The sequence below is a fragment of the Ctenopharyngodon idella genome, chromosome 22, assembly GCF_019924925.1.
Source record: "Ctenopharyngodon idella isolate HZGC_01 chromosome 22, HZGC01, whole genome shotgun sequence".
Lineage (NCBI taxonomy): Eukaryota > Metazoa > Chordata > Actinopteri > Cypriniformes > Xenocyprididae > Ctenopharyngodon > Ctenopharyngodon idella.
In genome coordinates, this window is record NC_067241.1 from 29,876,743 (window position 1) to 29,891,351 (window position 14,609).

At 34.8% G+C, this 14,609-nt stretch overlaps 2 protein-coding genes across 6 annotated transcripts in view; one reads left to right on the forward strand and one right to left on the reverse strand.

Annotated features, from left to right (window-relative positions):
* Positions 1-12,909, forward strand: part of b4galt5 (UDP-Gal:betaGlcNAc beta 1,4- galactosyltransferase, polypeptide 5) — a 198,397-nt gene extending 185,488 nt beyond the window's left edge. For 4 of the 5 annotated variants that reach the window (XM_051880571.1, XM_051880570.1, XM_051880569.1 and 1 more), the window contains exons 4-9: positions 25-152; positions 1,861-1,977; positions 2,193-2,380; positions 2,477-2,599; positions 7,187-7,288; positions 7,609-12,909. In XM_051880571.1, coding sequence (XP_051736531.1) covers positions 25-152; positions 1,861-1,977; positions 2,193-2,380; positions 2,477-2,599; positions 7,187-7,288; positions 7,609-7,756 — 806 coding nt within the window. In that variant the 3' untranslated portion in view covers positions 7,757-12,909. The remainder of the gene's footprint in view (positions 1-24; positions 153-1,860; positions 1,978-2,192; positions 2,381-2,476; positions 2,600-7,186; positions 7,289-7,608) is intronic. The other variant, XM_051880568.1, reaches the window with a different exon arrangement.
* The window catches only part of LOC127505175 (uncharacterized), a 456,255-nt gene that overhangs the window by 413,012 nt on the left and 28,634 nt on the right, over positions 1-14,609 (reverse strand). The window lies entirely within an intron of this gene.

Genomic DNA, 14,609 nt, shown 5'->3' on the forward strand with positions numbered 1-14,609 from the left:
GTATTCTCTCTTCCTGTCTGTCAGAGGGCCGATTGAAGGTGAACATGAGTGAGATCGCTTTATCAGATATTGAGAAACTTCTCAAGCAGGCAGATCCAAGTCTGTCTCTCGGAGGTCACTGGAAACCTCACGACTGTCTCCCACGCTGGAAGGTTAGTCAGTTAATTCCTACTGGTGTAGTGAAACTGTGTTGTCTACTTTTTTCTTTCTTCAGAAGTGTTGTGATCTGAGGTATAGAACTCAACCAGTGAACAAAAGTGTTTTGCATGAAAAGCTGTGTTGCAGGATGGGTTGAAGATGATTTTTGATGCTGTTCACTTTATTTAAACAATTTATTTTGATTCAACACCATTGTATCAGGTTTCTGGTTTAAATGTGACTGATTCATGTTAAATTGACTTGAAACGATTACTCTTTGACTTAACTTGATATTTTCATATTGAAATAACATGTTTCAGTCAAGTAACCTAACCAGGAGTTAATCAAACAGGACTTTTACTTCCCATCATGCTTTGCAAAGGGGCTGAACTGAGAGAGTAAATGTTAAAATAAAGTGTTATTTTAAGCATTTTTTAGCAAGATGAGAAAATGGAGTGTCTTTTTAATGGTTACTGTTTTATTATGTTGGTATTTAAAAGTTTCTGTTATGTTAATGGTTTTGGGGTTACCATTGTTGTGAAGTGTTGCACTTGTGCTTGGGTTAAGGACCTGCTAACAAGAATTAAAGTTGTTTTAATAATAAAAAACAACTACTATGGGCATTCCATGTAACAAAACTGTCTTCTGGCAAATACCTAACAATAAAAGTCTTTACAGAGTAAAGATTTTAATATTATTCTTAGATAATTTTTGTAAAAGTTGTAAAAATTGATCTTGAATGCATTCATTAAATAATCTAATCAATTAAACTGAATTACTTATTTTTAATTTTTGTTTGATGTTAATTTTAGGATAATTGAACTTAATAGTTTTGGACAAATTAAGAATGTTAACCTGATTCATCTAAATCGCATTGAATTAACCTTATGTAATAAGTAAAATTATGTAATATGTAAAATTTAAAACACTTAGGACCAGATTTACTAAACAGGGCAAATTAGCTTGAGAGTGCAATTCTAAAAAAGTGTCTATGGGACTGGAAAGTTCAGCGCGTGATCCACTGACAACACGCAAATTAAAGAACACAGACGCAGCTGGATCATTTCCATAACGACCAACGCAATCTAACAAGAGCAGTGCAAATTAGCATCTGGTTTAAGACATGCTTTTTTTGGGCGGTAAATAATGGCACAAATACCAGTAAATTGACTAGCGCAAACCTCAGTAAATGACCTTGAATGATTTATTTAAATACTCTCCGCCCATAAATTTTGCATCTGAAAGGGAAACTCCTACAAAAGCATATGCAATAAGGTCAGCCGCAAAAAAATAACTGTCCATGCCTTTTCAGCACTATTTTTTCACTGCATGTCTTTAGTAAATCCTGACAGTATAGTTTTTAACGCCAAAAGAGAGTTTGTGCTGGCGCAATTTGTTAGTAAATTTGGCCCTTAAAATGCAACATGGGACACTGACATTGAGTGATGAAGCAGTTTAGTCAGTTAATCAGTGTAATGAAACAATTAGTTGAAATGGACAAAATAACTATTTCATGGAAATGAATCATCAGTATTTTTGTATTTGTAAGTTTTAAATCAGATACAACATTGGTACAGACTTAAGAAAACACCAAATAAACATCAAATACATATTAAATATTCAGTATATAGTGGAACGCATGGGAAATTCATGTGGTTTTTCTGTAAGGGTGACAATTAATTTTCCTAATTTTTGCTGTCATTTTCCTATTTCACGTTTTAGGTGGCCATCTTGGTTCCTTTCCGAAATCGCCATGAGCACCTTCCAATACTTTTCCGACATCTGATCCCAGCACTGCAGAGGCAGAGATTGCAATTCGGCTTCTATGTCATTGAACAGGTGAGTGTAATGGAGGCCAGCTATAAGAGCTGTGTGTCACTGCCCTGACCTCAAGAGGCACGCGAGCGACTGATGCTGGAGACTGTGCGCTAACAAGAACACAGTCTACAGCATCAGTTGTAAGTCAGTAAGTCCTATTTCATTGTAAAATAGTCATTTTTAAAGTAGTGCTAAGAGTAAAGGACAGGAAGTTTAAAAAATGTGTGTGTCCACAGACAGGAAATGAACCCTTCAATCGTGCCATGCTGTTTAATGTCGGTTTCAAAGAGGCAATGAAGGACTTGAACTGGGATTGCTTAATATTTCACGATGTTGACCACATTCTGGAAAATGACCGCAACTACTATGGTTGTGGTAAAATGCCAAGACATTTTGCGGTCAAACTCAACAAGTACTCTTACATGTAAGTTTTCATGACGTGCGATTTTGAATTGTTATTCAGTTTGTGTATGATTTATGTGTGATGTTTGGTTCTGAATGCACCTCTTTGAATATGTAGGCTTCCATATGAAGAGTTCTTTGGTGGGGTGAGTGGGATGACCGTGGAACAGTTCAGAAAGATAAATGGCTTTCCCAATGCTTTCTGGGGCTGGGGAGGGGAAGACGACGACCTTTGGAACAGGTACGAGGTTGAAACTCTTCAGAACAATTATCAGGATTTTGCAACACAATGATGTCTTGTCTTTTCAAAAGAGACACTCCCTGTCTAGATCCAACTAAAAACATAGTATAAAAGAAATAACTGACAACAGCCGTTATAGGAACTCCCATTAATCTTTTACTCAATTAACAGTTTACAGCTAAAAGATGAATAATACTTTTAAATATGTTAAAATCATATGCACTCGCACAAAGTGAAGACTCCAGTCGTATCTGTAGCCTAATAAAACCTGTTTTATTTTACATGGAGAAGGTCATTTCCTAGATATCACAATTTTGAGAACAGATGACTACTTTTACAAAAAAAAAAGAAAAAAAGAAAGAAGTATAGTTTATGTTTATTTTATTAAGTACACTGAATAGCATACTTTATGTAGTAAATAAACTAAAAATCAATGTACTGCTAGTATATTTGTAAGTGTACTACTTCAGTACTTCTTGGGACTAAATTGGCCCACTTAAAGTATGGTTAAAAGTCAAAGTCTACTTTAAGCGTAAAAACAGCAGACTAAGGTTTTCTCTTCTATTGTAACTATTCTGTGAACTATACTACAAGTGAACTTATAGTTAGTAAATGAACAGTATACCTACATCTGTTAGGAAACAGGATTAGAAGATCCAAATGCAGCTTTATTAAGGGTAGGGTACAACGGGGCTAAAGGCACACCTTAGGAAAAATTGTGCTTTTCACTACTCTCAAAGTATATGGTTGCAGGAAAAATATATATGTTTGTATTGGACATTGATGGAGCAACATATTTTGTGTGAAAAAAAAAAAAAAATCATAAAGTGGTTGATTTTGTTTAAAAATCGTATAAATGTATGAGGTGGTGAGCATCGGGTAAAAGGCACACAGTATTTATACAAATACTTTAGCTAAAATAATGTTTTTAATAATGACTAGGTTAATACTTGTTCAAAAGAATAACTTTAGCAAAGTTTGTACTATTTTCTGTTTATTTTGATATATAAAATAATTCATGTTTGCTCAGTAAATATACTGTCATTAAAATAGGCCTATGTGATATATATTTTTATCTATAAAATATAAAAATAGATTTTAAAAATACAGAAACAAAATTATTTTAAAAAGTAAAGATTCTGAAAGCATTGAAGCAGATCCCATAATAGCCTATTTAATATACAGGTGCTGGTCATATAATTAGAATATCATCAAAAAGTTGATTTATTTCACTAATTCCATTCAATAAGTGAAACTTGTATATTATATTCATTCATTACACACAGACCGATATATTTCAAATGTTTATTTCTTTTCATTTTGATGATTATAACTGACAACTAAGGAAAATCCCAAATTCAGTATCTCAGAAAATTAGAATATTGTGAAAAGGTTCAGTATTGAAGACACCTGGTGCCACACTCTAATCAGCTAATTAAATCAAAACACCTGCAAAGGCCTTTAAATGGTCTCTCAGTCTAGTTCTGTAGGCTACACAATCATGGGGAAGACTGCTGACTTGACAGTTGTCCAAAAGACGACCATTGACACCTTGCACAAGGAGGGCAAGACACAAAAGTTCATTGCAAAAGAGGTTGGCTGTTCACAGAGCTCTGTGTCCAAGCACATTAATAGAGAGGCGAAGGGAAGGAAAAGATGTGGTAGAAAAAAGTGTACAAGCAATAGGGATAACCGCACCCTGGAGAGGATTGTGAAACAAAACCCATTCAAAAATGTGGGGGAGATTCACAAAGAGTGGACTGCAGCTGGAGTCAGTGCTTCAAGAACCACTACGCACAGACATATGCAAGACATGGGTTTCAGCTGTCGCATTCCTTGTGTCAAGCCACTCTTGAACAACAGACAGCGTCAGAAGCGTCTCGCCCCGGCCTAAAGACAAAAAGGACTGGACTGCTGCTGAGTGGTCCAAAGTTATGTTCTCTGATGAAAGTAAATTTTGCATTTCCTTTGGAAATCAGGGTCCCAGAGTCTGGAGGAAGAGAGGAGAGGCACACAATCCACGTTGCTTGAGGTCCAGTGTAAAGTTTCCACAGTCAGTGATGGTTTGGGGTGCCATGTCATCTGCTGGTGTTGGTCCACTGTGTTTTCTGAGGTCCAAGGTCAACGCAGCCGTATACCAGGAAGTTTTAGAGCACTTCATGCTTCCTGCTGCTGACCAACTTTATGGAGATGCAGATTTCATTTTCCAACTGGACTTGGCACCTGCATACAGTGCCAAAGCTACCAGTACCTGGTTTAAGGACCATGGTATCCCTGTTCTTAATTGGCCAGCAAACTCGCCTGACCTTAACCCCATAGAAAATCTATGGGGTATTGTGAAGAGGAAGATGCGATATGCCAGACCCAACAATGCAGAAGAGCTGAAGGCCACTATCAGATCAACCTGGGCTCTTATAACACCTGAGCAGTGCCACAGACTGATCGACTCCATGCCACGCCGCATTGCTGCAGTAATTCAGGCAAAAGGAGCCCCAACTAAGTATTGAGTGCTGTACATGCTCATACTTTTCATGTTCATACTTTTCAGTTGGCCAAGATTTCTAAAAATCCTTTCTTTGTATTGGTCTTAAGTAATATTCTAATTTTCTGAGATACTGAATTTGGGATTTTCCTTAGTTGTAAGTTATAATCATCAAAATTAAAAGAAATAAACATTTGAAATATATCAGTCTGTGTGTAATGAATGAATATAATATACAAGTTTCACTTTCTGAATGGAATTAGTGAAATAAATCAACTTTTTGATGATATTCTAATTATATGACCAGCACCTGTAGATTTACAGTAGTAACAATAAATGATATTATGATATGATTAATATATTTTAAAATATGAGTCTTTTATTATAAATATGGGTATTATCTCTAAGATGGATACCCAATTTGATATATGATATTTGCTATTTGAATCTAACAATGTCATGTCAAGAAATGGAAAAGTCAGCCTATTCATTATCATGTTAATTACTGTGCCTTTTGCCCCAACAACAGGGGCGCCTTTTACCCCAAATACCATACTTTTACATATTCTTCCGTTATTGAAAAACTGTTGCTTGAATTACCTTGAACAAAACTGAAATTCTTTAAGACGACCTTTGTCTGAAAATACAAACATTAATTTAATGGATTCTTATTTGCTACTTAAATAAACAACATTTTAAAAAACATTAAATATTAGATCAAACTACCTCAGAATCAACTTTGTGCTGCTGCCCGCGATCGCGTCAAGGATGAGACAAATTTGCATGTGCATTTTGAAAATACAGAAGTTTAGGAAAGTGCTACGGCAAGTTTTTGTGCCATCTAGTGGTTTAGAGGAAAATAAAATCAAAGGCGCCTTTAGCCCCGTTGTACCCTAATCCACATAACAGGCAAAGAGTCAAAACCACAGGGCAAATAATCCAAATATCAAACAGAGTCCAAGACACAGGCAAGCAAAAAAAAAAAAAAAAAAAAAAAAAAACAGGAAACCAGTCAGAAGATCAGAACCATAACACACGAACCCAGAGTAAGTACTCAGAAATGCAGTGGTAACACAGCAAGTCTTTGCAAAGTGAAAGTGAAAACAGAGCTTATACAGGCAAACATTAACAAGTTAATGACACACAGCTGAACACAATCACACCATAATGAGTACAGGCAATTGGATATGGGAAACAAGGAGTCGGAGGGAGTGCCCTCTGGTGGAGATCATAGGCACTTCAGCTGGTGGATGTAACTATCCTTCTAGATCACTTTGGTTTATGTGTACAATACATTTTGAAGTATACTCTCAATAAACAACTTTTTATACTGAAAGTATACTTTTTTTTTTAATGAGATTATCATCATGTTATTATCATCTATCTGTTTCTGTTTTTTAACAGCACTTTGTACAAAACAAAAAACAAAACAAAACAAAACAACAACAACAGCAACAACAAAAAGATAATGCACTATTTCTTATAAGCTCATCCCAAATATGTGACTTGTTACTATAAACTTAAGTTTGGAAGATAGTATGTAAAACTGGAGTACTATCTCAAAGAATCCATAATGTGTTACAAATAGGCTAATCTATTAAAAATGTAAATACAACTACAAGCCAAGTATACTTAGAATACTAAATTATAATTTTCTTAAGTATACCTCGATTAAAAGATTAAGTGCAATAGGCTAAATATATGTTTCTGTATACTTATCAGTATAAACCAAGTACATTTATATAAATGTAAGTGTATTTTATATAAAAATGTAGACTGAATATGAAGATCAATATGAATATGCTCTCTCATTAGTTTTAAAGACGTATACTAATTGCCCAGCTAAGTAAACTTCTTTTATGTCCAAATACTACTTACTTTATCTTGAGTAAACCCCGTCATGAAAAACATTTGTACATAGAATAAATTAATCTTGGCCAAATCTATTGTAACCAAAATCTATTGCTTTTTAATGATGTTGCATCTATACAGTATAGTTAATATTGTAAATAGTTCATAGTAAATATTGTAAATAGACCTTCACTTTGATAGTTTTTGCAGTGACCTGGAACTTAGTTGACACTAATATGTGCATTTCTTTTCAGGGTTCAGTTTGCTGGCTACAAAGTGAGTCGACCTCATGGAGAACTTGGTCGTTACACGTCTATACCACACCACCACCGAGGGGAAGTCCAGTTTCTGGGCAGGTAGGTTAGAATAGGCCTCTTCTAAATATCTGAAGTCTCCATTTCTTATGCCGTCTTCCAAATGACATCCTGAATGCATGTAGTGATGCACACTTTGGTGATGTCATATGGATTGTTGGGTACTAGAATGTCATGGTTCTCATGATTGCATTGAATTATTATCCACAAAAAAAGGCCCAGTCTTTTGTAATATTAGGCCTTATTCATAAGCAGAACAAACTTCATTCCTAAATCCATTCCTATTAAATTACTGAATTATTGAAACTGGTTTTCAACAGGTTGCTGAAGACTTATGCACATTATCTCCTGTTGCTTTTCAGATACAAGTTGCTCCATAGATCCAAGGAAAGACAGAGTCTGGACGGCCTGAATAACTTGAATTACTCCCCTCTAGTGTTCCGGAAGGGTCTTTACACGAATGTGTCAGTGACACTCAGTCGAGACCTGGCCCCCATCGCTGATTACTGACATCATACGAGGGACAGGCAGGAGAGACACATGCACAGAGAGAGAGAGAGAGAGAGAGGGAGAGAGAGAGAGAGAGAGAGAGAGAGAGAGATTCCACAGATCCTCTTTTTTACATTTATTTAATTTTTTTTACATTTTTTTCTTTTCTACCTAATTTTTGTACCTTATTTCACCACATTTTATTTTTTATTTTTCCTTTGTCACTCATCTACTGTCTGTCTATCATGTGAATTGATCTGTTCTGGAATCCAAAACCCCAACTGCTGGTTTCCCCTCGTCGGACCAATCAGATCCGACGTGGTGTGTCTTCTAATCGGACTTTGCCAGGGGGATGAAGTCACATGTTTACAGCATGAATGAGAAAAGCCATTGAACAAGTCAATGACAGTTATACTAAACGACTTTTGTAGGGTTTGGGGAATATGCCCTCTGCTCTGCCAGAAGCAAACACAGCTGGTTCTGTGTATTAGAATATCAACCAATAAATGCAGATTAAATAAATAAATAAATAAATAATAAATAAGCATGCACTGATACTAACAGTAGATGCTACTAACATCACACGTTTGTGTGTGAGTATTCACTCATGAAACGTGGAAATGAACACCCTAACATAGTCATTTTAGCCATATGATATAAACATGCTCATTTACCGGCAAACATCTTTCGGACGTATACAACAAAGATTTGTCTTGACATTATGACACCCCTACAGAATGACACCATGAAGTGGCTTGACAAGCATAGTTTCCTCTCCTGTGTTGATGTGTATTCCATTAAAACAAGGGCAAACAGAAGTTGGGGCATATCAAAGGGCTTGAAGCTTTTTATAAATAGCCAGTAGCTTATTTCACAGCTGTGAATCAAGCTTGTTTCTGCCACTGAATAAAAAATATTTTATTCTATTTTTCCTCAGAATCACATAATATAAACTTGCAAGTAATAAAGTCAGAATTGTGAGATATAAATCCACAATTCTGAGAAAAAAAAGTCAGTATTTTTTTCTCCTCAGAATTGGACTCGCAATTGCAAGTTTATATCACAATTCTGAGGAAAAAAGTCAGAGTTGTGAGATAAAAAGTCACAATTATCTTTTAAATTGTTTTATTCCGTAGCAGAAACAAGCTTCCATACAGATGGTATTAGAGAGAGGGACATTTGATTAAACAAAAAACTGGTCATGCCCACCTATAAGTGAAAATTTGTCATCACTATTGTTGGCCCGTTTTCCCTGGAAAGTAATAGTCACATTTAGAGTAATTTAAGTAAGTGATTTTCCTCAACTCTTAGGAGAACACCAGCATATCAAAGCTAATAGACATGGACTAAAATGGGGTCTCTAACAAACCCAAGAGCCATATACAAACCACCACAATGCCAGCAAAATGCATCTTTGTCTGAATGATCACGTATTTCTGCTCTGTACACTGGAGTATGTGTCACAGGAGCTAGATAAGGACCAGCTGACTCGATACTTTCAAAATTTGTCAAGCTGTATTTATGTGGGTCTGCTGGCCATTCAAAATTGTTGGATTGTCTGACAAAAAAAAAAAAAAAAAAAAAAAACATTTTGTGGTTTGTGCTTCCAGAGGGGTTTTTCCATTAGTTCCTGCTTACATTGTGTGGATATTTTAAGAGTGTTTCCCATGCACTGCCCTTCACAAACAAATTGACATGCTTTGCATTTTGAGCAATATGCTGCTACCTCTCTGCATGTGTAGTCAACTCATATTGAAGCAAGGGGTGTGTGTTGTCTGAGATAAAACTCTGTTCTGCTATTAAGTTTTACAAGAGCCAACAAATGACATTGTTTAATTCCGAGTGTTATTGCCGGTTAATCTCTTGAGCTAAATTTGGACAAACATTTGGCAGAAAAAACAACTTTATTAGACCAAACACACACTTTGGGCCTCCTTCATGAAACACAAGAATGATTTTTGGTCTAAATCATTCATTCTTGAGCAAGTTGTCATATTTATCCGACAGTCTACTTTCAAGAAACAGAATTTGCATGCAAATCATTGAGAAATATGATGCAGTAGTTTACGTTCATAAAAGCAGACTCAATTTCTGCGTTATCGTTCATAAAAACATTCTTTCACAATTTGTCAAATTGAACTTAATGCAAATGACTTTCTGAATAATTTACAGAGAAATTTATTGTGCTCGTGTTTCATACGTTTCTGAAACATGATGTCCACGTCAATTATTTATGAATCGTACATGAGGCTTTCATTCCATCACAATAGCATACTATCAACACGCGTTTAGCCTATGTCGTTTAGAAATCTTAGAGGCATCGTAATGCGTATTTGTGAGCGTGTGTTTGTGTGTGGCCTATTCATCAAGTCATGGAGGCTGGCCCTCATATTTATTCATTCTTTTATGAAAATTTTTTTAGTTAATTGTTTTACTGTAATTGTGATTATTTTGAGGGAAACAGATCAATTAAGATAACTGTGATGTAAAAACAAGCACTGAAATATGTTTCTTAACAATGTGAGGCTGATCTTGGGAAGAGAGTCTTTTTGCAATTAAACTGAATGGACAGCTGTTTCGTATGATGACACGAGAGAAGGAGACAGTTAGAGAGATCGTTCTTGAGCGCCCAGTGAACTTATCCTACCTAGATAACCGATGGTGCTGATCTCATGGACATTAGTATTGTGCTGCCATGGTAGCTACTTATGTCTTGTAACAGATAATTATATGGGATTGAAACTAATCACACTCTTGCCTCATTAACCATGTCGGCAGTGTAATCTATACATGTAGCAGGTAAATCCTGTTTATGCGCTCCAAGCAGTTATCTCTAATGTTTGATTCTCTCTGTGTTTGACACTTATGGAGTTTTGCGCCAATGTCTGGGGTATTTTTTTTACTCGTATAAAAAGTAACAATTGATGCTTTTACACTGTGTCCAAACACAGTGGAATCTGACAAGCAGAAGTAGAAAACCAAGGTACCAACAAAATGTTGCGTTGCTTGTAAAATTTGGTTTGAAAAGAAAAGAAAACTACACAGAAGGGAAAACAAGTCTTTGTATTTACATGGAGGAGTAGGCTAATTTTTATTGCTTGTTTCTGTACTGCGCATCTAAATATAAAAGAAAAGTTATTGATTTTTCGCAGGTGTTTTACCTGTATTTTGAATTGCATTGTGTTGTGTTTTAAGATTAAAGGAAATGTCAGGTAATGTACTGTCCACTACCTACAAGTACCTCTGCTTTTCTACATTTTTGGACACAGTTAGCCCATAAGTTCAAAATCCTAATGAATGTATAGCTAATGGAATAACTAATGGAATTTGAATCAAATGCTGCGTTCACGCCATGTCATAATTACCGTCATTTTGAGATGACAGCACTATCAATGGCTAAATGAATCTGCAGCAGTCAGGTCGTACAAGTCGGAGCTCTCAGAAAATTCCCAGCTTACAAGTTGTAATTACGAGCTCTACGAGGACGTGAACGCTTTTTACTAGTTGAAATCTCGTAATTACGGGCATTAACCTACAACATGGCGTGAACACACCTAAACCTAAGGTCAAATAGGAATTCTCTACAAATCAAATATAGATTTGAACATTTCCAAATGTCAGTTCATTCAATAGTGTTTTTATTATTATTATTTTATTACTATTTTTTTTTTTACAAGATTCCTACAGTATTTGATTCCTTGGTTCCAAATTATGATTAGCATTCATTGGTTTTTTTTTTTTTTTTTTTTTTTTTTTTTTTCACTTTATAATTAGGGTTATATGTTTAGTGTAAGGAAAATGTTTTGTTTTATTTTGTAGAATCAAAAGTTTCTTGCACCTGCTGGGTTTATTTAACTTATATATTAAATATTAATATATATATATATATATATATATATATTATTATTATTATTAATATTATTATATTAAATATTAAATAAAATGCAATGCTGGTCTCGAATCAGAGATAAGGCACGGAAAATCCTACTCCTCCAGCCCTGTGTTCGTTACAGGCCCCGTCATTGGCACACTCCAGTCCACTATAGATCCCATTCAGGTCCAGTTGAAATGACAGGGAGGGCGCTAACCCATCCCTTGAACAACTGGCTGCCTTACCTGTTAATTTATTCAATATAATCATGTTTTTATTTTTTTATAAGCAAATATATTTAAATCTTTTAATGTGTTTATTCACTTGTGCATATTGTGTAGTGTTTTTTGGAGCAAAAGATGTCATATAAAGGAATTTCAAAGATTGACTTACTATTAAGAAAGAATTTGGAGCCATTAAGTCAGACAATGATTTGGTGCCATTTTATTTACCTCTCTGTGTATGCCATGAGCTTTACAAGCTGTATTTTCTATTCACTCAAACATTTGTTTCTTTTTTTAATCATAGTCCTCCAGGCCTTAAATACTGTTTCAGGATTATTTGTGATGATGAAGATGTTCCTCTTTATCATTATCATATGATCAAACATTATAATATTTATGTCTTTCTGAAAGGTCTTTTGTCGGCCAAACGTCTGCAACATTCTCAAAATGAAAAACATTCAACATTATTTGTAATATCAAGACAGCTGAAATGTTATGAAAAAATAAGATGCTGTCGTCCATTATAAGGAGATCCAGTCTTCTTGAAGTGAAGCCATCTGCCACTCGTACAACACATCTCGGCCTTAGTGTTTGTGTATGAACATATCTTTGAGTAGAAACACTTTGTATGATGTGAGCTCTTTTTTTTCTATTATCATTGTTGAAATGACTGAAGTACACCAATAAAAGTAAGTTTAAGCAATATCTCTTGTTTCTTGTCCTTGGTATGTGTGAGTGATTCAGTCAGCTGAAGTAAGTCACTTAAAATGTCTTTCATTGCATTATACCTAATGATCATACGCTAAGAGACATCTGCACTCAAGTAATGCTCGGGGGAGTCATTTTTTAACCTTATAAAGCCCGCTTTATCATATTTGAAATGCAAATTTGTAAGGCCTGTTTATATCTACATGATCAAAACTTTGCTGGAAACCCTGTTGTATGCAATCCATAACATGTCTTGATTTTTATATAGTAAATGTAAAAATAAGTTTTATATTGTTAATATTTGCAGATGAAAATTTACTGGACTTAAGCATCTTTACACGACACCATTTTCAAATAAAAACTGAAAACTTTTCATGCGTTTTGGCTGTTCATTTACATGACAACAGCATTTTGAGGACCTGAAAATGCAAACTTTTGAAAATGATTTTCAAAGTGTAAGTTTTTGAAAACGATACCATTACTGTCTCCATGTAAACTACAAAAACTCGAATTTGAGAAACGCTGACATCATTCGCATGCGTATTACAAAGTGAATTTCATCTTTTTCGGCCATATAAAAATCAGCAACTGTTTTTGCTCAGTTTGGGTCTCTGAATAAAATTGTGGTGTTTTTTTCTCCTCGATGTATGAGATCCACATTCTCATATTCATATTCATATATGAGCCATAAAAGCTTGATGTATCAAATATGATTCTCAAAAAAAAAAAAAAAAACTCATATGCAAAATTTCTAAATATTTTGTCTAAAGTTTCAATAAACTGTTCAATTTATATGTATATATATATATATATATATATATATATATATATATATATACAGCGCAGTTCATCATATAACATTAACGTACCACAAAGACAACCAGACATTGTCCCAGACCATTTGTCTTCATTTTGAAAATTGCATTTACCACTTTATATTTTGAATCCTGAAAATTGCGATATATTTCTTTCATAAATGTGCTATTTAGAAAAAAGGAAGAAGAAAAAAAAAAACAGTACGAGTATGATAATGTCATGATCCCAGCCTGTGATCCCCAGGACTTGTGTGGCTCCTTTCTGTGCCATGTTTTGTAGTCCTTTGTAGTTTTTCTTGTTGATTAGTTCCTGATTGTTCCCATGTGTGTCTTGTTTGCCGCTTACCCCTTGTGTATTAATACCCCAGTGTTTCTCATGTTCTTTGTCCGGTGTTGTCCTTAGTGGATGTTTTGAGTGAGTTGTTTTCAGTTCTGTTTTGCCCTGGTTTGGATTTACTCTGGTTTTTGCCTGTTTCCTGTTTCTTGGATTTTGTGCTATTTTGTTAATAAACTGCTATACTGCACTAGGATCCTCCTCTTCCTTGTTTCTGAAACACTCTGCGTCACAGAGAGTAGGCCTATGCTATTAGGACCACAGTCTGAGCAGATCTGAAGTCAGATGTTCGTTTTTGTGTTAAGGTTAAGCGGTTGTGTGAGTCACAGTTCACTTTCACTCATTTTTACATAGCATTTCAGAGCATCAAAGGTATGAAAAGTTGGTCTTCTATAATATAAATTATTCATTCATTAAAAATGGGTTTATTTTAGTTTGATATGAGGTAGATACATTAATGTTGTTTAAAATATCTTTTAGAAGTTTAAAATATCTTTCATTGTCTGTACTAACAGTGACCAAAGCACTTTTTTTTTTTTATTCTTCATTTCAACCTTTCCCTTCTCTGTCATATCAAACATATCTCTTACATTTGATGTTACATGTGTATTTGAGAGTGTGTCCTACTGTAAATGAAACATTGTAACAAATTTTACAGGATCTTCCATGAGAAACAAGGGATGGTATTTGGGGTTGGAAAGTAAAAAGGGCTCGGTGATCTCAACCAAAAAAAAAAATTTTTCCTTCTTTTGAATAGCATGCACTGATGAATTGTGCCAATAAAGTGTGTTAAGAAAGTACTGTAAATAGTTCATTTTGATTACATGCTAACATTGTGAATGGAAAGTTCAGTGCACTTTCAAGTTAAAGTGTGTCATTATCATCCAGCCCCATCTGGCATTTAGTCAGACGCTACACTGAA